The 22,307-nt window shown below is 56.6% G+C and overlaps 1 protein-coding gene across 1 annotated transcript in view; it reads right to left on the reverse strand.

Moving 5' to 3' along the window:
- Gltscr1 (glioma tumor suppressor candidate region gene 1) overlaps window positions 1-22,307 on the reverse strand; it is a 35,897-nt gene that overhangs the window by 3,172 nt on the left and 10,418 nt on the right. Inside the window, exons 2-15 of the mRNA XM_013032570.1 lie at window positions 18,231-18,331; window positions 15,990-16,035; window positions 15,841-15,883; window positions 12,715-12,780; window positions 8,329-10,284; window positions 7,064-7,240; window positions 3,594-4,220; window positions 3,280-3,463; window positions 3,064-3,173; window positions 2,170-2,231; window positions 1,619-1,767; window positions 1,316-1,410; window positions 1,052-1,154; window positions 5-386 (exon numbers count right to left, since the gene is read on the reverse strand). Of these exons, the coding sequence (XP_012888024.1) occupies window positions 5-386; window positions 1,052-1,154; window positions 1,316-1,410; window positions 1,619-1,767; window positions 2,170-2,231; window positions 3,064-3,173; window positions 3,280-3,463; window positions 3,594-4,220; window positions 7,064-7,240; window positions 8,329-10,284; window positions 12,715-12,780; window positions 15,841-15,883; window positions 15,990-16,030 (3,995 nt within the window). The 5' untranslated portion in view covers window positions 16,031-16,035; window positions 18,231-18,331. The remainder of the gene's footprint in view (window positions 1-4; window positions 387-1,051; window positions 1,155-1,315; window positions 1,411-1,618; window positions 1,768-2,169; window positions 2,232-3,063; window positions 3,174-3,279; window positions 3,464-3,593; window positions 4,221-7,063; window positions 7,241-8,328; window positions 10,285-12,714; window positions 12,781-15,840; window positions 15,884-15,989; window positions 16,036-18,230; window positions 18,332-22,307) is intronic.

Consider the following 22,307-nt stretch of genomic DNA (forward strand, 5'->3'; position numbering starts at 1 on the left):
CGGCGGTGGCAGCGGGGGCGGCGGCTGGTGCACTGGGTCCAGCGCGGTGTTGTGCACCACCTTGCTGAGCCCGGCCTCCTGCTTGATCTTCAGCTTGAGGCCGATGCGGCTGCGGGCCTCGTAGGTCTTGATGGGCGGCCGGTTGCGGGAGGGCATGGGGCCGTCCTCGTCCGCGTCCAGCGAGGCCGAGGCCCGCGCCCAGGTCACCGATGGGGAGCCGCCCGCGCCCCCGTGCCGGATCACCAGCTTGGTGGGTGGGTGCGCAGGAGGCTGCGCCGGGGCGGGGGCCGAGGCGGCAGGCGGGGGCCGGTGGCCCTCGGAGGACAAGGACGAAGTCGGGGCTGAGATGGCGAGGCCCGGGGGCCGCGAGGAAGACACGTACTCGTCTGCGAGGCCGGGGAGGAAAATCCACATGCTCAGGAGGGCTGGCCGAGGGGACCCCCCCACCCCACCCCACCTTCGTGGCCTGCCAGGTGCACGCAGGACCTGGCTTTGGCAAGAACCTGGGCACACGGGGCTCCCCCTAACCCCCAAGAGCGCCCCGAGCCACGACCCGGTGAGAGGGTCCCAGAGAACTGGAAGAGCATGGGCCTGGCAAGGTGCGCCTGTAATCGCAGCTGCTTGAAAGAGCATCTGACAGCCCAGCTCACCCAGCCAGGGCCCAGAGGGCTGGGATTTGAACCAGGGTAGTTGAGGTATAGCCCAGCGATGCTCTTCTAGCCCCCCCCCCCACCTGCCTCCTGTAGACCAGGGTGGGCACTGGAGACACTGGGAGGAAACACTTGAGGGCTCTTTTAAGGGATGGCAACACCCGACAGGTATGGAGAATGGTGAGAATGGAGAATGGAGCCGGGCCTGCTCTCATTTCTTGGACAGGGCTCTGGCACCACCTGGTGGCCAAGGGAGGCAGAGCCATGCACCCCCAACTCTGTGGGGGGAGGGATTTGGGGTACAGCGCCCACTCAGCTTTCACAGGGGCATGTTTTGGGTTGCATCACCCTCTCGCCTCTCACAGAGGGCATCTGAGGTGTCTTGCCCCCTTGCCTCTCACCTGGCTTCTCCTTGGCCAGCTGCTTGTCCAAGGCTAGGGTGGTCTTCTCCTCCTGAATGAACATGCGGTCGATCATAACCATCTCTGCTGAGGGGCTCACCCTCTGGAGAGGGCGGGGGGAGGAAGAGAAAAGAGTGAGGATGGGGAAGGGAGCGAGGCGTCCAGCCTGGGGGTCCAGGTGGGCTCCTGCTGTCTGTCCTGAGTCCAGGCCTGTGGCCTCCCCTCCATCCTCCCTCCCAGGTGAGGGGGAGATGGGGACCCTACCCGGGACTCCTCCAGGAGTAGGAGCCGGTATTTATTCAGCATGGCCTGGGTGCGTTTCAGCAGCTGCGTGGACACCGTCTCGAATTCCTCGTCCACTACCAGGAGGAAGAGCCAGCAAGGCCCGAGGTCGGATGTGTGCGTATGGAGGGCCCACGAATGCGCACGCGCAGCACAGGCCACAAGTATGCATGTGCAGCCAGATATGCCCAGGCTTTACCGCCCACCCCCCTGTCCCCCACACCCAGTGCCAGTCCCAAAGCTGGGGGGCGGGGAGGGCACAGGAACACTGGTGGGGAGCCTCACCTCTGTGGTAGTCACTGGGGGAGGGCAGGGTACCCTGGTAGACATGGTAGGGCAGGAGGCGATGCAGGGCGTCCTCGAAGGACGGGAAGGCCGTCTTGTAGTCGGGATGCAGGACGGATCCTTGATGTTTGTGCAAATGCTCCAGGAAACTGGGGGCAGGGCAGGGGGTAGAGATCACAGAGTGGGGTGAGGACCCCATCCCAGGCCCCAGCCTCCAGCCCCAAGCTGGACACTGCAAGGGGAAAGGAGCATGTGCCAACAGGACAAAGTCGGCAGCTGCCACCTGCACCCCTGTGTTATCAAAGAGGAAACTGAGACCCAGAGAGGTGCTCCTGCCCAGAGCAACCCAAAGCAGGAAAAGAAATAGGAGGCTGGACTCCATGCAATTCTGTCTCCCACCAGGTGGGGGAAGAACATCCCCACCAACTTTGCATCTAAGATTTTTCTCTCCTCTCCCTGCTATTTCATACTCCAGCGGGGAAGGGGGGGAGGGGGGTCCTCTATATCCCAGACCTCCCCACCCCTTCTCTGCCACTATCTCACTCACTTACCAGGCTTCCTTGCTGGGCTGCAGGAGGGGTGGCTTTTTCAGGCTGCTCATCTTGCTCTCATACTGGGAGGAAGGAGAGAGACCAGTGACTGCTGGGGGGGAGTGGGGGTCCTCCGCTCCAGCCAGGCCTCAGCTGTGGATTGGATTCCCTTGGAATAACTAAGGTGAGCTAATTATATGTGCACACAGAGAAAGCCAGAGACCTGCCCAGGGGTGGGGTGGGGGACACACACGGCAGCAAGGGTCACACACAAGCCTGTAATCCCAGAAGGGAAGGCACAGGAGAGGATGGTGGTTCAAGGCCAGCTTGGGCAAAAAAAATTCAAGACCCTATCAGAAAAGTAAGCAAAAAAAGAACTGGGCGCATGGCTCAAGTTATAGAGGACCTTCTGTGTACATGGGGGGGGGGGGCTTCTGGGGCTTGAACTCATGTCCGGGTGCTGTCCTTTTGCTTTTCTGTGCAAGGCTGACACTCTACCACTTCAGCCACAATCCCACTTCCAGCTTTTTCTGGTTAAATTAGAGGTAAGAGTCTTAGGGACTTTTTTTTTCTGTCTGGGCTAGCTTAGAACCACAATCTTCAGGTCTGTCTCCTGAGTAGCTATGATGACAGGCATGAGCCGCTGGTGCCCAACCACCCTGTGGTCTTGACCCTGTCTATGCCCCCCAGTGTCACCTGCTCCTGTCCTGGGGCATCTCACATTGTTACCAGACATCTCGGTACCAGCTGCCTGGGCGGTCCTGCCTGCCCCTTGCTGTCCCTGTCTGGTTCTCATGTGTCTTGGCTGCCTCTGCCTGGCGCTGGGTACCGTTAACTCCATCCTTCCCTTCCAGCCAGTTTCCCTTTTGAGTTCATTACTGGTGCGCCCTCCTCCCTAGCCCGAGCTCCCCATACCTGCAGCACGGAGGTCTTCCCTGGCCCGGAAGCAGTGGCCTTGGCCACACCCAGGCCTGGGAGGTTGCTGGCAAAAGCTTTGCTCTCGGCAGGAAGCAGAGGAGGGAGGCCTGGGGTGGGCAAGGGAGAGAGCGGCCAGAGTCACTGGTGTGAAGGTCCCTCCTCACCCCATCAAGCCCACCTCCCCCTCTCCCCCAGTCCCTTCACCTCCCCTACCTGCGGCCATGGGTGCCGGGGTTGAGGTGTGGCTGGCGGTTGCGGTGGCGGGGGTCCCAGGTGGGGCTTGCCCACTGACCAGCACGGAGGCAGGGGTGCTGGTCAGGGGCCCTAGGCTGGTGGAGGTCTGCGGGGTGGTAGGGGCTCCCCCAGTCTTGTTCTGGAGAATGATCCCAGATGGTACCTGAGGAAAGACAGGTGGGTGAGAAGTGTGGGGCTTGGGCTGGCAGGCGGTGGGCATGGTCAGGGGTCCTGGGCAAAGAAGGAACTGTGTACACATGGGGGCAGGCCCCGGTCCTCCCCGCCCCTGTTACCTGGTGGAATCTCTCCAGGAGAGCCTTGGATTGGGGCAGCGCTGGGAAGGGGGCGGTCACCATTTGGAAGGTCCGAGGAGGCGGTGGGGGCAGTGCTGTGGGCTCGGAGACCAGGTGAAGAGTCGGAGGGGGTGTGGGGGACTTGTGGGGGCCCTGGCCAGGGGGGAACTGGAGCTGGAAGTCGGGTAGCGTCGGGGCTGGCAACCTGGTGGGTGGCTCAGAGGAGGCTGCAGTGGAGGTGGTGGAGGCTGGGGCAAGGTGAGGGGCTGGGGGCCCCTCGGGAGGCTGGGACGGGGGACGCAGAGGAGGCTGCGGGGGGCCAGGGGCAGCGGGGACCGGGGTGCTGGTGGGCAGGGGGGCACCCAGCTGGTTCTGGATCACAAAGATTCCAGGCAGGGTGGGGGGCGCCTGGGGTGGGGGGCAGGGGTGCAGGGCTGGCTCAGAGGGGGGGCGGGAAGAGCTCTGGGGCTGGGAGGGGGGACGGGAGTGGGGCCGGGAAGGGGGCCGGGAGGGGGGCCGGGCAGGGTGAGGGGAGGGTAGGTGGGGGCTGTCTCCCAGGGGGGCCTGGTGAGGTAGTGAGGGGGAGGAGGCGGGGCCCGGGCCCTTCGGCGGAGCTGCAGCTGGGATCTGGGCAGGGGGAGAGGGAGAGCAGGTTAGCCCAGCCTCCTCTCCCACTGCCCCAACAGTCGGGGTTCCCCTGGCACCCTGCCCCGAGCCCCCCTCTCTGCAGGCCTCCGTTCTGAGGATGGGCCCTGCTGAAGCCCCTTTCCTCTTCCCCGCTTTGCCCCGCACCCCATCCTGCCCTCCATCCCACATGTGTCTGTACGCCGGTCTCCCCACTTCCGCCCCACTGCACCCCTCCCCGCAGTAGAAGGCGAGCTTGCAGGATTTGGGGGACCGGGGGCAGCGGCAAAGCAGCAGCGGGGGCAGTGTGGCAGCAGGAAGGGGCAGTGGACCTTGCCCAGCAGCCAAGCCAAGGCCGTGGGTGCCAGGCTAAAAGCAGGGTGCTACACCGCGTGGGGCAGAGGAGGGGTCCTGACCTCCAGTCCTGGGCTGTTGTGTGTCCAGGGGTCTCTCTGAAATGGGGGAAGGGGCACCGGCCTAGTTGTGTGCCTCTTTATCAGACCCAGGTGGCCCTGAGTCTGCAGGTATGTGGGGGACCTTTGCTGCACTGTGCAATATGCAAGGGGCTCCCCCCAAAACCAGGCTCCTCAGAATCAGGAATGCGTGAAACCAGTGATTCCAAGCATGTACCTAATGCTAGACTGCCAACCTCCACTGACAGAGACCAGAGGCAGCTGACGGGTCCCCAGAAACCCATCATCACGCCAGTGACCAAGTATTGGGGAGCACAGCAGCCTCACACAGATCGCGCCAGGAGGGGGTGGCAGGAAGGGGAGATGAGTGCTCCCCAAGTTCATCACCTCCTGCCTAGCATGTGCCTACCATGCTCATCACTTCCTAGCCTACACAGCAGGCTGCTTGGGGCCCAGGACTCCCAGGAGGGCCACGCCCTTGGGCCTCCAGCACCTGCCCCAGAACCTACAATGCAGAGCCTACGAAGGAGGGGTCATGGGGTCCCTGCAGAGGCTGGGTAACACCCAGACCACATCTTACACCCCACAACCTTGCCACAAAGACCAAGCTAGCCTCCCAGGGGGAAACATGTGGTCAGCATGCACGAGATGCTGAGTCCAATCCACAGCAGTATGTAAAATGATCAGGTAAGAACGGGGGGGGGGGGGGGGGGGGGCGGGGGAAGGGTTGCGGGGGGGGGGGGGGGAATGGAGCAGGTAGTTCAAGTGGTAGAGTGCTAGTCTTGAGAAAAAAAAAAGTTTAAGGACAGTGCCCCAGCTCTGAGTTCAAGCCTCAGGACCAGCACACACACACAAAACCAAAAACAACAACTAAAAATCTACAGAGGAGGAGGAAGAAGGAGGACAAAGTAGCAAACGGATGGGGTTTTTTTTTGTTGTTTTTTTTTTTTGCTAGTACCAGTGCTTGAACTCAGGACCTTTTACTTACTGGGCCTGCTGGCTGGCCTACAGCTCGGACTCCACCATTTGAGCTATGCCTCCAGCCTAGCTTTCTGGCTGGTTAATGAGTCTTACAGGCTTTTCTGCCCAGGCTAGCCTTGAAATGCAACCCTCTTGGAATGAGCCACAGTGCTCAGCCTAACATAGTCGTTCTTAAGCTGGGTAATTGTTCCCTTAGGGGACGCATGTACCTGTATACATGGCAGCGGCCTCACTCCTTTCCCCCAGGTGGGTAAACTGAGTCTGATTGTTTGGCTTTCACAACTGCCCCAGTCAAAGCTCCAGGCTTTGAATCTAGACTACTATTCTTGGCTAGGCAGCCCTAGGCTGTTTAGTCTCTCTCTGTGCTGGTACTGCATGTGAAAATGGGCCAGGTGGTGAAGTTTCAATGGAGACTCCAGGGCTGGGAAGGTGGCTCAGTGACAGAGTGCTTGCCTTGCATGCATGAGGCCCTGGATTCGATTCTTCAGCACCACATAAAGCAGAAAAAGCCAGAAGTGGCACTGTGGCTCAAGTGGTACAGGGCTAACCTTGAGCTGAAGAGCTGAAGAACAGCGCCTAGGCCCAGAGTTCAGGCCCACAACCGACAAAAAATATAAATAAAATGAAATAAAAAAAAAAATGGAGACTCCCTGTAGACACAGGAAAATGCTCCTGCTTGGGAGACAGGGTCACACTGCTGTTCCTCGCTCCTCCAGGCCTAGTCCCAGTTGTTCCCTGAACACATTTGCTTAAAGTTACAAAGCACATCAGCCATACTTGCCTGACCTCATTCACGTAGAAGAAATATAGATTAAAACAAGAACTCTTTGCTGGGTGTCAGTGGCTCGCACCTGCAATCCTAGCTAGGTACTCAGGAGCCTGACTGAGATTAGGGCTGGAAACCAATCTGAGTCCACAAGACCCTTACATCCAATTAACCACCAAAAAGCCAGAAGCGAAGCTGTGGATCAAGCCCCAGTACTGGCACACACAATAAATCAATTAATTTGAAAAAACAGATTCTGGAATTGAGTTTAAACAACAAATGCAGGGTTAAACCTTGTACAGACTTGTCCACAGTTCATGAGGTGTTTAAGCACACTAAGGCAATTGAAGATGGCGCCGGGGAGCTCAGGGCTGGGGAGCACGGAGCTTTTGGCTGAGTGCCTCCTAGTGCCTTTTTGCAAGGTAAACCATGTGAACTTGGCCATGAAAAGCACCCCATTTCTTGTCCTGATATATTCTGTAACCTAGCCTACAGCCTGGGCTACCTGAGGCGATCACATGCCTGGAAGACACTAGGGAAGTGTGGGGCAGGGGAGAGAGGCGAGCGGGGGCATTCCCCAAGTCAGCGAGACAGAGGCAGGCAGGGCAGCAAGGGGGCAGTGCGCAAGGGAGAAGGGAGGGCGGAGGCTGGGTCTCAGCTGAGGACAGAGGCTGCCCGGTGTCTACCTGGGGGGCTGGAGCCGGGGAAGCCTGGCTGTCGGGGGCCTGAGGGCCAGGGCCAGCTCCTTTGGCGATGGGGGTGGCCAGGGCTGGGTCTTGGGCGGGAGGCGGGGCGCTGACTATGACCGAGGCAGGCACGGAGAGGTGGGGACCCTCTGTGGAGAGGGGCTGCTGGTTCCTCTCCTGCAATGGTTGCCGCACAGGGTCAGAAGGTCCCCAGGGGCTCCAGCCTCCCACTCAAGACTACCACCCCAGAGGCTCCAGAGAAGGGTTGCTGGGCAGCCAGGGTCGCTGTGGTGGCACCAATCTGGGGGCCACAGTCTTTTCTATCAGCCAATCTTCCACTTCCACCCACCTTTCCTCTCCCTACCATATCTATCTATCCATCATCCATTCACCCTATATCCATCCTTCATTCATCAGCCATCCATCCATCATCCATTCACTCTACATCCATCCATCCTCAACCCATCAATCTACTGAATAGCCTTCATTCATAATCCATCCTTTCACTATCCATTCATCCTGTACCTATCCATCCTCTACCCACCAATCTATACTGAATCCATCCTGTCATCATCAATCCGTTCATTATCTACTCACCCTGTTATCTATCCATCCTCTACCCACCAATCTATACTGAATCCATCCATCCTCTATCCATTAATCTATACCGAATCCATCCTCTATCTATTAATCTATACTGAATCCATCCTTTCATCATTTTTTTTTCTTTTGTTCGGTCATGGGGCTTGAACTCTGGGCCTGGGCGCTGTCCCTCTGCTCTTCAGCTCAAGGCAAGAGCTCTACTGCTTGAGCCACAGAGCTGGTTTTCTAGTGGTTTATTGGAGATAAGAATCTTACAGACTTTCCTGCCCCGGCAGGCTTTGAACTGCGATCCTCAGACTTCAGCCTCCTGAGTAGCTAGGATGACAGGTGTGAGCCACCAGCGCCCGGCTATCATCCAACCTTCATCATCCATTCACCCTGCATCCATCCATCCTCTCTTCATGCATCCATCATTCCCCACCCATCCAAATCTTCCCCATGCCCTCTGAAACCCGTGCCCTGTCTTTCAGCCGGTACTGTCCCTTGCCCATTGGTCAGTCAGCCTGTCAATCTGTCCACTGCTACCCCAGACTGGTCCCTCACCTCACAGGCCTCCCCTGGGGCCTGGCTTACCCTGCCTTGCTCCCATCAACCCCATGAACACCCCCACCCCCAAGTAACTGCCCCCAACCAGCCTCCCTCTCCCACCCCAGCGCAGGTACCTGGGGCAGAAACATCTGCAGGGAGTCCTGAGTGACGATGGCCGAGGTGGCCGCAGAGGGCGGCTGCCCCAGGACGATCTTCTCGGGGCTGGATGCCAGGCCCGGGCTGGGCTGCGGGGTGGTGGCCTGAGGGGGTCCGGAGGCCTGTGGGGTGGAGGCTACCTGCGCAGGTTGCTGTGCGGGCGATGGCTGGAGGCCAGGGGGTAGCGGGGTGCTGACGGCAGGAGGCCCAGCGGAGGTGGGCTGCACGGAGGCAGCGAGGACCGAGCTGGCCTCCCCGGCAGCAGCGGCGGGGGTGGGGGTGGCGGGCTGCACCAGGCCATCGGGGGCGTTGAGCATGGCCACGGCGGCGCTGGGGGGCAGCGCGACACCCTGGAGGACGGTGGCGGCGGGAGTCCCGGCGGGAGCCGGCTGGCTCTGGGTGGGCAGACTGCCCGCGGCCAGCGACACGGGCATCTGGAAGAGGGCAGGCTGGCCCACCTGGATGGGGGCGGCCGAGAGGATGTGTGCGGCGCTGGGTGGCCCCGAGTGTGGGGCCAGCACGGGGCCCAGGCTAAGCGGGGCCGCCAGGTTCTGGTTGGCCAGGATGGGGTTGGCGAGGAGCGGGGCACCCGCGTGGGGGGCAGCGGCGAGGATCTGCCCACCCAGGGGCCCCCCGGGCAGCAGGAACTGGTTCTGACCAGGCAGCACGTGCTGGGCCGGGATGACGATGCCGCCCTGGTTCAGCAGGTGCAGGCTCATGGGCTTGCTCAGGGCGCTGGGGGGCGGTGGGGGGGCACCAGCGGCCGGGGCGGCGGTGGTACCTGGGGCACTGCTGGCAGGGGGCGGCTTGAAGACATTGGCGGGCAGGGCAGGTGCCGAGAAGCCAGACAGCACCACATTCTGGCCGGCCTTGCCCGCCGCCATGAAAGTCAGGTTCTGGGGGGCCTTGGGTGGCGGTGGCAGTGGCCCCGCCTCGCCCTGGATGGTGAGCGTGGCACCCGCAGGGGCGAAGGGCTTCGGGGTCAGCTGGTAGAGCTTGGGGGGCAGCACCCCGGCCGGCTTGGGCTGGATGGGGGTAGGCGTGCGGTGCAGGATCACGTTGGGTGCAGGCACCAGGGGTGAGGCGCCCAGGCCTGGGGCCACGGCCAGCGGCTGTCCCGAGGGCGCCCCTCCAGCCCCCGTGGTGGCTGCCCCGGCCCCAGCGAAAACCGAGTTCCCATTGAGTGTAGTGGCCACAGCAGCCGGGAGGCTCTTCTGGATGACCAGGCCGGTGCCCTGTGGCGACATGCCGGCTGATGCCAGAGTCACAGGCTCCGAGGGCCCAGCAGCCGAGGCCAGGTAGCCGCTGACAGGCACCTGCTTGGCCAGGAGCTGCGAGGCTGGTGGGTTGAGGGCCATGACCGGCTGGCCGACCACCTGGATGGGCGCTAGGCCCAATGTGGCTGCAGTGGCGCCACCTGGGCTGCCATTGGGCAGGCCCTGGAGGCCTGGGATGGGCTGCAGGGTCACATTGCCCAGGCCCACAGGCTGCAGGAAGGGCTGGACGCTCAGGGCCTTGTTGACCACGTCCTGGGGCGGCACCAGGGCCTGGTGCGCCAGCACGGTGGGCGGCGCCTGCAGCCCCAGCAGGTCGGCGCTGCCTGGGAAGAGGGCTTGGGGCCCTGTGGCCACGGTGGCTGTCCCTGCGGTTCCAGTGGGCCCTGCCCCACCATCAGCGGGCTGCAGCGTGGGCAGCTGGAAGGGGCCCAGGTCCAGCTCGGCCTCGGCCTCCAGCGTCTGCTCCGTGATGTTGGCCTCCTGCAGGCTCTGCTGAAGGATGTCGCAGGGCTGGTCAGTGGCCCCGCCACCCCCGCCTCCGCCGCCCGGGGCGGGGGATCCCAGGATGTCATCTTCTAGGAAGTCCAGGTCCACGCTGGGGGCTGGCTGCGTGGGCTCCGGGTTCAGGGGGTTGCCCGGAGCTTCCTGCACGTGGAGCTGGAAGCAGAAGGAGGCAAGATGTGAGATTGAGCAAAAGGAATGGCCTCCCTCCCTTCCCCCCCCCCCAGGTTGCCATACTCAAGGGAGCCTTTTATTTAAAAAAAAAAAAAAAATCTTAGCCAGGCGCTGGTGGCTCACACCCGTCATCCTAACTACTCAGGAGGCTGAGATCTGAGGATCGCAGTTCAAAGCCAGCCGGGCAGGAAAAGTCCAGGAGACTCTTATCTCCAATAAACCACTAGAAAACCGGAAGTGGTGTGTGGCTCAAGTGGTAGAGCACTCACCTTGAGCTGAAGAGCTGAGGGACAGAGCCCAAGCCCAGAGCTCAAGCCCCATGACCGACCAAATAAACAATAACAACAACAACAAAAAAAAACTTTTTGTCAGTTGTGGAGCTTGAACTCAGGGTCTGGGCGCTGTCTCTGAGCTGTTTCATTCAAGGCCAGCGCTCAAGCTCTTTGAGCTACAGTGCCACTTCCGGTTTTCTGGTGGTTAATTAGAGATAAGAATCTCATAGATTTTTCCTACCTGGGCTGGCTTTGAACCTAAGGGCTGAGCCTCCTGAATAGCTAGGATTATAGGTGTGAGACACCAGCACACAGCCACCTAGAGCCTCTTAATCTAGCCTGTTTCTCCACCTGCATCCAGTACCCATGAGCAGAAAGGAGTTTTTTGTTTGTTTTTTCTCTTGAGTCAAGGTCTTCCTTTATAGCTCAGATTAGCCTCAAACTCCAGATCCTCCTGCCAGTGTGCTGGGATTACAGGTGTGCTCCACCATGCCTGTTACTTAGCTAATCATAGAAGACCACAATACTTGTGATTCTCAAACCTCAAATTGTTCTTAAAACAAAAAACAACAATGACTTTCATAACTTCTGCAGCAGCCAAGCTTCCCCAGTGCTTTAGGTGAGACATGGCTCTGTCTGGTTGAACTTCCCTACATCTGGCCACTGAAAAGTGAATGTGTATGGTGCTGTGGCTCACACCTGAAGTCACAGCACTCAGGAGGCAGAGGTAGGAGAATGAGTCTGAGGCCAACCCAGCTCGGTGTTACACTGAGACCTTATCTGAAAACCTATCAGCAGAAAGAATCAAAGCTATGTAGGGCTCTGGTGATAGGCAGGTGAGCTCAGCCCTGAATTCAGTCTCCAGTACTGCAAAACATAATAAAGGTGAGTGAGTGACGCTATGCACAGTGGCTGAGCCACAGCCTTTCCAGAATCAGAAAAACTTTGAAGCATCGTGAGAGGAAGGTGGGGCTGGCAGGACCCTAACCCTGTGCAATTGCCAAATACGGAACCAGCCAGGCTCCTAGAACAGTTGTGAAAACAAGTATGCAAAATGTTACCTTACAGGGTGGAGAAAACAATTGCTATGATAATAATAATGATCACTGGGCTGGGAAGGTGGCTCAGCGGTAGAGTGCTTGCCTAGCATACAGAAAGCCCTGGATTCGATTCCTCAGTACTACATAAGCAGAAAAAGCTCAGGGACAGTACCTAGGTTCAAGTCCCAGGGACTGACAACTCTCCCCCTCCCCACCTTGCAAAAAAAAAAAAAAAAGAATGGTTATGAGGTTGCGTGTGGTGGGGCACACAGTCCCAGGGAAGGCCAAGGTGAGGTTCAAAAACCAGAATAATAGTCACAAGATACATAGAAATGCCGGGTCAACATTGTTACTGGGCCTATAAATGCACTAAGTGATTTATTACTTAATCCTGTGACTGCCCAGGGCCAGCGTCCATCCCAGTTAACTCAGGCCACTAACTCAGGCCACTGGCTCTGCCTCCATCCCAGTTAACTCAGGCCACTAACTCAGGCCACTGGCTCTGCGGTTTTGTTTTTGTTTTGGTCATTTGTGGGGCCTGAACTCTGAGCCTGGGTGCTGTCCCTCAGCTCTTCAGCTCAAGGCTAGCACTCTACCACTTGAGTCATGGCACCACTTCTGGCCTTTTCTGCTTATGTGGTGCTGAGGAATCAAACCCAGGACCTCATGCATGCAAGGCAAGCACTCTACCACTGAGCCACCTTCCCAGCCCTCTACTTTCTTCACAGAACAGGCCAAACAGGCACAGCAGCCCTCTCAGCCCCACCCCTGCCTGTGGGAGCTTTTGAACTAAGCACCTGGCCCTGGAAGCCCCCAGGCCACGCCCCCCATGGAAGCCCCAGGCAAAACCTCCACCCCTGAAGGCCTTCAGGCCACACCCCCTACCCCATGAAAGCCTTCAGGCCATGCTCCCACTCCTGAAAGCCCACAGGCCACACCTACCTATAAAGGCCCTCAGGCCACATCCCCACCAGTGAAAGCCCAGGCCCTGCCACCAATAAAGGTCCTCAGGCCACACCCCCATGCCGGTCCCCCAGGTTTCCCTCCCTCTTTGCCCCTTGCTCTGCCTAGCAAAACAAGAGGGGGCTGGGGCCACTTACCCCAGAACCTTCGTAGAAGGCACTTTGGGCCTCCACAGGGGCATCCAGGAGGTCATCGCTGTCCAGCTGCAAGAAGACCCGCCCCCACCCAAGGTCAAAGGTCAGCAGGGCAGACTCAGGCTCTAGAGCAGAAACCAATTTAGGGTTACTCTACATAAAACAACAAGTTGCTGGGGTGGGGGCTGGCGCAAGGCATGAACCTGAGCTTCAGAAGAGAGGCTCCAGAGAAAGAGGTCTGTAGCGGAACTCCCCCCCCCCCCGCCCAGCCTGCTGTAGAATGCCCCCAGATATGCCTGCCTTGAGTGCACAGCTCCTGTGGGCACTAAGCAGCCCCTCCCAGCATCTGCCGCATCCTTGGGATTCATCCCAAATGCCACCTGCCCCTAGGGACTGTCCCTGTCTTCACCAAGCGCCTCCCTCTGCAACTCAGTCCAAGCACCCAACAGGACTCCCAGTGCACAGCCCAGCGGGCAAGGACCTGCCCAGACTCCAGGGCACCTGAGGTGGGCCCTGACCCACACACATCCACCACCCCGCCCCACTGGACTTCTGGAATGTTCCCTAGACTCCCCATCATTGGGGTTCTTCAACCCCTAGATAGTGGCTCCACTACCAACTCTACCTGATTCTATGTCCACCAACAGGTGCCCAAATCCAAGGGCTCACAGCCCATCCCCCTGCTGCCCTGCAAGGCTGAGCTCACCAGGCACTGTGGCACGTGCCTATAATCCCAGCACTTAGGAGGACTGAAGGTTTGAGGCCAGCCTGGGTCATGTCTCAAAACAAAGACACTAGTGCATAAATAATAAATCCAAAAACACAACTAAAACAATAAAAAATAGACACTAGTGCATAAATAATAAATCCAAAAACACAACTAAAACAATAAAAAATAGATTTGGAGTGAGCGCCCCTGCCTCCCTCAAGGCATGAGTGCGTTTTAGGATTCTCTTCAATGAGCACAAATGCAATAAAAATGACTATGGAGGTCTCTGGAGGCTGGGTCATAAAAGCTATGAGACAGGTGCTAGTGGTTGGTATCTGTAATCCTAGCTACTCAGGAAGCTGAGATCTGAGGATCTTGGTTTAAAGCCAGGAGGAGTGGAAAGTCCAGGACAGTCTTATCTCTAGCCAGCAAGAAGCCCGAAGTGGGGTTGTGGCTTAAGCAGTAGAGCACTATTCTTGAGTGGAAAATTCTCAGAGACAGTGCGTAGATCACTGACTTCCCAGGACTGGCACAAAAATAAGTAAGTAAATATGAGCTGGGAAGGTGGCTTAGTGATAGAGGGCTTGTCTAGCATACATGAAGCCCTGGGTTCAACACCTCAGTAGCACATAAACAGAAAAAGCCAGAACTAGTGCTGTGGCTAAAGTGGTAGAGTACTAGCCTTGAGCAAAAGAAGCTCAGGGATAGTGCCTAGGCCCTGAATTCAAGCCCCAGGATTGGCAGAGAAGAAAGAGAGAGAGGACTGTAGCTCCTGCCCTGCTCTCTTGGCTCCCTGGCTCTGAGGAAAGCATCTGTTAGGTGCCAAGGGCTCACATGGTCAGGAGCTGGCACCTCCTGCCCACAGCCACAGGAAGGAGCGAAGGGTATGCACGTCTGCTGGCCCTGGGCGGGCCCTCGGTTAAGCCCAGCCCCAGTCAATACCTCCACTGCTGTAGAAAATGAACTCCGCTCCTCGGCTCACCACCACTGCAGAGGTAGCCTCTGCGGTGCAAACCCAAACCCCCATTCTCTTGCTTAACAACCCAGAGTCACATGCACAGCTGCTTAGCAGGGTCCACCAGGCCTGCAGAAGCGAGTGACTTGTGTCTCCTCCATCCTCACACCCACTGCTTTCCCCCTCCTTCTGCTCCTTGTCTCACAATGACATCTGTCAACATCACCTCCTCACAGTAACCCCTGTCTTATTTTTTTTGAGGGGGGGCAGTGGGAGTAGGTCGTGGGGCTTGAATTTAGGGTCTGGGCACTGTCTCTGAGCTCTTTTGCTCAGGGCTAGTTGCTCCACCACTTTGAGCCACAACTCCACTTCTGGTTTTTACTTCTGGTTTTTGAGGCATTAACTTGAGATAAGAGTCTCATGTCAACTTTTCTGCCCAGGCTGGCTTTGAATCATGATCCTCAGATTTCAGATCGCCTGAGTAGCTAGGATTATAAGCATAAGTACAAGTGCCCAGCTTTTTCATTTTGTCAGTCATGGGACTTGAACTCAGAAACTGGGTGCTGCCCTGAGCTTTTGTGCTCAAGGCTAGTGCTCTACCACTTCGAGCCACAGCTCTACTTTTGGTTTTCTGGTGATTAACTGGACATAAAGAGTCTCAGACTTTCCTGCCTGGGCAGGCTTTGAACCATGGTTCTCAGATCTCAGCCTCCTGAGTAGCTAGGATTACAGGTGTGGGCCACCAGCATCTGGCAGGGTGCTAAATTTTTTTTTTTGGTCTGTCGTGGGGCTTGAACTCTGGGTCTGGTTGCTGTCCCTCAGCTCTTCAGCTCAAGGTGAGTGCTCTACTATTTGAGCCACAGCACCACTTGCGGTTTTTTCCTGGTTAATTGGAGATAAGAGTTTCACAGACTTTCCTGCCTGGACTGGCTTTGAACTAGTCTTCAAATCTCAGCCTCTTGAGTAGCTAGGATTACAAGCATGAGCCACCAGCGCTAGGCATGGCCCCCCCTTTTTTTTTTGTCGGTCATGGGACTTGAACTCTGGACTTGGGCGCTGTCCCTCAGCTCTTCAGCTCAAGGCGAGCGCTGTACCGCTTGAGCCACAGCACCACTTCCAATTTTCTAGTGGTTTATTGGAGATAAGAGTCTCAGACTTTCCTGCTCAGACTGGCTTTGAACCGAGATCCTCAGATCTCAGCCTCCTGAGTAGCTAGGATTCCAGGCATGAGCCATCAGCGCCCGGCTGGCCCTGTCTTTTAAACCTCCTATTATCTGATCCCCCTCTGCTATCCCTGATCACCTCTGTCAGTGACTGACTTCCTCACTTGGAAACTGTCAATGGCATAAGGGCAGGCATTCACTATCTGTGTCGCTTGGCACCATCAAAAGCCCAGTGCCCATCAGGAGATGCCCACTCTGCCGCCTCCTACCCAAGCAGTGCCCCTTCCTACCCCAGCACTTACCTTCTCTGATCCATGCAAGAAGTCGTTGAGCGCCTGAGGGTCACTGAAAGAGAGGGAGGAGACACTGAGGAGGTGAGCGGGGGGGGTGGGGGGTGGGGGGGTGTTGTTAGAGAAGGGGTGCAGGGGGGGTGGGGTGCGGCGTTACTCACCAAATCACGTCTAGTAAGCATCTCCCATCCTCATCATCCATCGCCACTGGATGGGGTGGGGTCGGGAAGAGGGCGAGGGAGACAAGGTTAGATTGTGCCACTTTGCCCGGCCCCTCCCTTCAGGGGAGCCCCCTGGAGGGAGCCACAGCTGATGTTCCCTTGGGTCCGTGGGGACAGATGGGGGTGAGTGTCACCTCCCCTCCTAGCCAGAAATGCCTGACTGGGGGCATCCTCCTCTCCTCTCCTCATGCCCCAAATGCCCCCAGTGCCTGCTGCTGCTGACAATGGGGACTGTCCCCCACCCTGCACATGAGGGGCGGGGGGCATCCACATGTCTCCTCTCCACCGCCCTGCAAATAGGTGGCGGGTACTAGGGGCCTGTCCTATCCAGAAGTGGACGAGGATGGGGGCCGATCAGAGAGGGCCCTAGGCACAGGAGGGAGGGCAGGGTGTCGGGAGGTGAGGCAGGAGGACTCACAGGGTTGGGGGGGGGCCCAAGAGGCTGACCTCCATGGTCACAATGATGAGGATGAGGAGGGCTAATGTTTGTTGAGCGCTTGACATGAGCCCGCCCCGGCCGAGCGCTTCACAAAGGTTAGCTCGTGCAGCCCCCGGGGACAGGGGCCTCGTCAGCACAGTGCCATGCCCGCAGGAAATGCTGCTCCCCAAACTGTGACCCAACAGCCCTCCCAGCCCTCAGGGAGCCCACCATCTTCCCAAAGCACCCCACCATCCCTCTGTCCTCAAGATCCTGCCAAGACCCTCCAGCCCTTCTTCCATGCCCTCCCCATCTGCCACTCTCCACCCATCTACCGGTCCTCCTACACATCTGTCCACTGGTCTTCCCAATTTTTTTTTTCCTGGTCCTGGGGCTTGAACTCGGGGTGCTTGTCCCAGAGCCTCTTTGTGCTCAAGGCTAGCACTACTCTACCACTTGAGCCACAGTGCTACTTCTAGTCTTTTCTGAGTAGCCTACTGGAGATGAGTCTCACACAGACTTTCCTGCCCAGACTGGCTTTGAACCATGATTCTCATGTCTCAGCCTCCTAAGTAGTTAGGGATTACAGGTGTGAGCCACTGGCACCCAGCTCCCAATATTTATCCATCCACCTCCCCGTTGAAATGTCCATCCCGTCTCCATCCTTCCGTCCCTCCAAGCAGCATGGGACCTCACACCTTTCTTTCTGCCCAAACCCCCAGATGGATGAGGCCTTGCGTGCATTCCTAGGCCACCTTCCTTTCCAGTGACACAGAGGAGCAGACACAGCCCCGGGTGGTGGGTGTCCCAGCCCAGGACTACGGCTTTGCATCCTCCCCTCCCGGGGGGGGGGGGGTGTCCAAGGGTCCTGAACCTCACTGACACAAGTGTGACAATCACGATTACCCCTGTGTAAAGACACCCCCAACCCAGTCTCACATGCCCCCAGAGGCTTCTCAGCCTCTCATCCTCTTGGCACTCTAAATACACCTAACAGCGTCCTCATCAGCACCCGGACTACCCCAGCTTCAAGTGCTCTGTGACGTAACCAAGCTCTGGGGACAAAGACTGGCTCAGAAGGGGAGGGGGGGTGTTCTCTCACAGTCCTTTGGCCCAGACAGAGCATGCATTCCTGGGGCCACATGCCTTTTTCTCCTTTTTTGGTGGCATGAGGGATTGAACTCATGGCCTTGAACTTGCTAGGCACTTGAGCCACAGTCCCTGGTCCTTTTGGTTTTAATTTAGATCAGGTCTTGTGCTTTTGCCCTGGTGGACCAAAGACCACAATCAGCGTACCTATGCCACAGCAAGAGCTAGGAATTAAAGATGGGCACAACCACACCCCGCCTGACATCTTTTTTTTTCTCCCTTTCTGAGCTGGTCCAGGGAGCATCACAGAGGCCCCTTCCTAGACTCTCACTGCACAGGAGAGGAGCAAAAACTCTGTCCTGCCCCTGGCCCAGCTTCCAGCCTCCACCTGTTCCTGCATCCACAGATTGTGAGCTACAATTCCTGCTCTTCCCAACCAGCCATAGACATCTCCCAAAGGCAAGCTGTGCAAAGGATTTGGAGGGAAGGGGGTAGCGGGGAGGAAAGACCTTCCTGTAGCTACGGGAGGCAGGGGGGATGGCCCAAGGTTGGGCCCCAGCAGGCCCAGGCTAGGCCAAAGAACTGAAGGAAGTTTGCTAAGCCAGGCTCTGCCAAGCAGGGATGTGCGGAAGACAGCTGCCCCTCTGAGATGATCTGGGATCCACCCCTGTTACCTGTGCTACAAACGAATCATGAAGGGAAGGAGGGGGTGTCCACTCCAGGTCTACACGGAGCCCCCAGATGGGGACTTGAAAAGTGTCCTTTTGGGGGCCAGCTGTGGAGAGAACGAGAGAAAGGTTATAAGTCAACAGACAGCAAGGGTGCAGTGACTCACGCCTGTAATCCTAGCTACTCAGGAAGCTGAGATCTGAGGATCTCAGCCCAAGTCCTTGTGACTCCCATGTCCAACTAACCAGCAAAAAGACCAACATGAAGGTGTGACTTAAGTGGGAGAGCACCAGCCCTAAGCAAAAGAATCAGGCAAGAGCATGAGGCCCTAGTTCAAGCCCCAGTACTGGCACCAAAACAAAACAAAAAAAAACAAAAAGGGATGGGGAAGAATGGAGAGTCAGCATGGTGTAATCCCAACCGTGGGCAAGTGAGTCTGGAGGATCATGAGTTCCATGCCCGACTGGGTTACAGAATGAGAATGTTTCATTTAAAAAGAGAAAAATAAACTATTAAGCTTCAAGAGAGAGAAGAGGGGGCAAATAGAAGCTTAAGGCTACCCAAAACATGGCGCGCGGTGAACATCCGGGACATCCAGGGCCTTACCTATCAATCACTCGTACTTCAGCCAACCTCAGGCAGTTCCGTCCTACTAAGTGCCCGGGACACTAACTTAGTCCTTACACCCGGGCAGACTTCCTCTTCCCACCCAAACATGCATCACCTTGCTTCCAGCTGGACGGCCTCTGACTTTGCACACAAGGGACCCAGTTGCCCAAGGGCCAAAGCTTCTACAGGGTCCCCCCCCCTCCCCCAGCAGAAGGACTGCGCATGCTCGGGAGGGAGGCGCACTACACTGCGCATGTGTGACGCCTTCCCCTCCTCCCCTCCCCCCCCCCACGCTACTGCCCAACATCCTGTCTTCCAGCAAATATCCCACCTTCCATTAAGCATCTTCAGGTGCCCTTGTATGACTTCCTGTGTGTGTGTGTCTGTCTGTCTGTGAGTGTGTCTGTGGGTCTCCCAGTACTAGGGCTTGAACTCAGGAGGCTGAGATCTGAGGACCCAGAGTTTGGAGCCAGTGCAGAGAGAAAAGACCATGAAATTCTTTTGTTTTGTTTTGTTTTTGGGTCCGGTCATAGGGCCTGAACTCTGGGCCTAAGTGCTGTCCCTCAGCTCTTCAGCTCAAGGCTAGCGCTCTACCACTTGAGCCACAGCGCCACTTCCGGCTTTTTTCTTTTTTCTTATGTGGTGCTGAGGAATTGAACCCAGGGCCTCAGGCATGCAAGGCAAGCGCTCTACCACTGAGCCACCTTCCTAGCCCCAAGACCATGAAATTCTTATCCAATTAAAGGAGCAAGAAAAGCCAGAAGTGGAGCTGTGGCTCACGTGATAGAGCATCAGCCAAGCAAGAGTGCAAGGTCCTGTGTTCAGGCCCCAGTACCTGCACCAAAAAAATTATTTGATCATTCCTGTTCCAAACTTTGTGTTATCAGTCCAGTCCTGGGGCAACTGGCTGTAGAATGCTACCCCCCCACACACCCACACCCACACCCAGCTCAACTCACACCAACCTTGTCTATATAGCCTGGACCAAGGACCCAGCATTTTATTTTATTATTTTTTGTCAGTCCTAAGGCCTGAACTGTGGACCTGGGTGCAGTCCCTGAGCTTTTATGCTCATGGATAGTGCTCTACCACTTTGAGCTACAGCTCCACTTCCAGTTTTCTGGTAGCTAATAGGAGAGAAGAGTCTTCTGCACTTTTCTACTTGAGCTGGCTTTAAATTGCAATCCTCAGAACTCAGCCTCCTGAGTAGCTAGGATTACAGACAGCCACCAGCACCTAGCCTTGGATTTTATTGTTAAGACAGGGTCTCACTAACTTTACCTTCATGGGCCTCAAACTCCAGATCCTCCTGATTTGGCCACATGCCCAAGTAGCTGGGATTACAGGTACATACCACCATGCCTGGCTAAAAGCAGACACTCCCTACGCACAGTGGGCCTTCTCCTATGTAAAAATCTCATTTCTGCAGGCCTGGAGTGTGGAGTGAACACTATGTCCCTTCAGCACAGGTGTCCTATGAGTCACCTGAGCCCACATGGACAGCCCACCACAGGCCCATACAAGTGTAAGATGAGCCTTGGTCACTGTTAGAGACCCGGAGTTCCAAAGAAGGGCATGGAACTACCAAGTACAAGATCAAGTTCAAAACCAAAGTGTTGAAAAGGAAAAAAAAAAAAAATCCAAGACTCACTTGTCTTTTGTTTATATGGTACTGAGGAATTGAACCCAAGACCTCATGCATGCTACACAAGGACTCTACCACTGAGCCACCTTCCCAGCCTCACTTATTACTGTAGCTTCTCTCAGCCAAAGTGTTGGCTACATTACAGTGCCTCAGCACCCTGGCTGTCAGTCAGGCCCAAAGCAGAGAACACAGAGAATGGAGGCTCAGAGGGGAGGGGGAGGGGGGAGGGTGTCAAGACCCTGCCCCAAATCACACAATGGAGCCAGAACCTGAACTCAGACCCTGTGATTCTGAGCCCGCCATTCTTCACCACCATGCTATAAAAAGCCAGGCTTGAAAAACCACAAGCAGCCTGAGACGGCATTGACGCAACAATGACAAAGCGTCCTTCCAGAAAGCCTGTGAATTCCTCCTCTGCTTGTCAGAACATGGCCCAAGCCAGGCTGCCAGGCAGGGCACCACGTCGGCTAACTCTCATCTCTCAGTCAATGCATGCTGCTTGTAAGCTACAAAAATGTAAGGGCTGGGGAAGGATGTGTGGTTCAAGTGGAAGAGCACTTACTTAGCAAGCACAAGGCCCTGAGTTCAAATCCTAGCATTGAAGAATTACTTTGAGCCAGGAGCTGGTGGCTCATGCCTGTAATCCTAGCTACTCAGGAGGCTGAGATCTGAGGTTCAAAGCCAGCCCAGGAAGAAAAGTCCTGTGAGACTCATCTCCAGTTAACCACAAGAAAACAGTTGCACTGTAGTGTAGGGTGCTAACCTTGATCGAGAGAGCTCAGAGACAGCACCCAGGCCCTGAATTCAAGCCCCATGACTGACAAAAGAAATAAAAATATGCTGAATGCCAGTGGCTCACGCCTGTCATCCTAGCTACTCAGGAGGCTGAGATCTGAAGAACTGAGGTTCAAAGCCAGCCCGGGCAAGGAAGTCTGGGAGACTCTTATCTCCAATAAACCACCAGAAAACCGGAAGTGGCACTGTGGCTCAAGTGGTAGAGCACTCACCTTGAACTGAAGAGCTGAGGGATAGCGCCGAGGTCCAGAATTCAAGCCCCAAGACTGACCAAAAATAAAATACATATCAGATCTCAGGGGTAAAACAAACAGATCTAGTCCAGCAGCCATCACGGATGCTGTAGCAAGGAAGGCAACAGACCAGGAGGGCTGGGGAAGAAGGTCTCCCCAGGAGGCCACGAGATCCTTTGAGTGATGGATGTAGTGGTCAGCTGCTTTTGTGTTTCTTTTTTTTTTTCCTCCCACTACAATGGAATGCTTGGGGCCAGTTACTTCACAGATGGGTTGATATAGCTCACAGTGCACAAAGTAGAAAAAGCGTGGCATGGATTCTGGTGGTAGGAGTATGGACCACACAAGGGGGGGTAAGATGGGGAGGGGGAAAAGAGGAGGAAGGGAGGGGGGAGAGGGAGAGAGAGAGAGAGAGGTCTCTCTCTTCTTCTCTTCTTCCCTCCCTCCTATGTAGCCAGCCAGGATCTAATCACCAGGGCTCAGCCTCATGCCCTAATCTAATCAAATCACTTCCAAACACCACAGTGGGATTAGTCACCCACTCTCCTAATACCATTAACGTAAGACTCTGGGGATTAGGCTACTGTGTGCATTTAGGGGATCAAACCTCGCATAGGATGCTTGACCCAGCCCTGCTTTGGGAGTGGCCCTTTAGGATGACTTACATGGCATCTTGTCTCCTTTTAGCTAAATTAATCCTTACAGGAGAGACTTGGGGGTACTTCTGAGCATCTGCCCACCCTGCCCCCAACCCAGAGGGTGAATTCCAGCTTTATATGGGCTCTGGACACTGCGCTGTT

The sequence above is a fragment of the Dipodomys ordii genome, unplaced genomic scaffold, assembly GCF_000151885.1.
Source record: "Dipodomys ordii isolate 6190 unplaced genomic scaffold, Dord_2.0 Scaffold156, whole genome shotgun sequence".
Lineage (NCBI taxonomy): Eukaryota > Metazoa > Chordata > Mammalia > Rodentia > Heteromyidae > Dipodomys > Dipodomys ordii.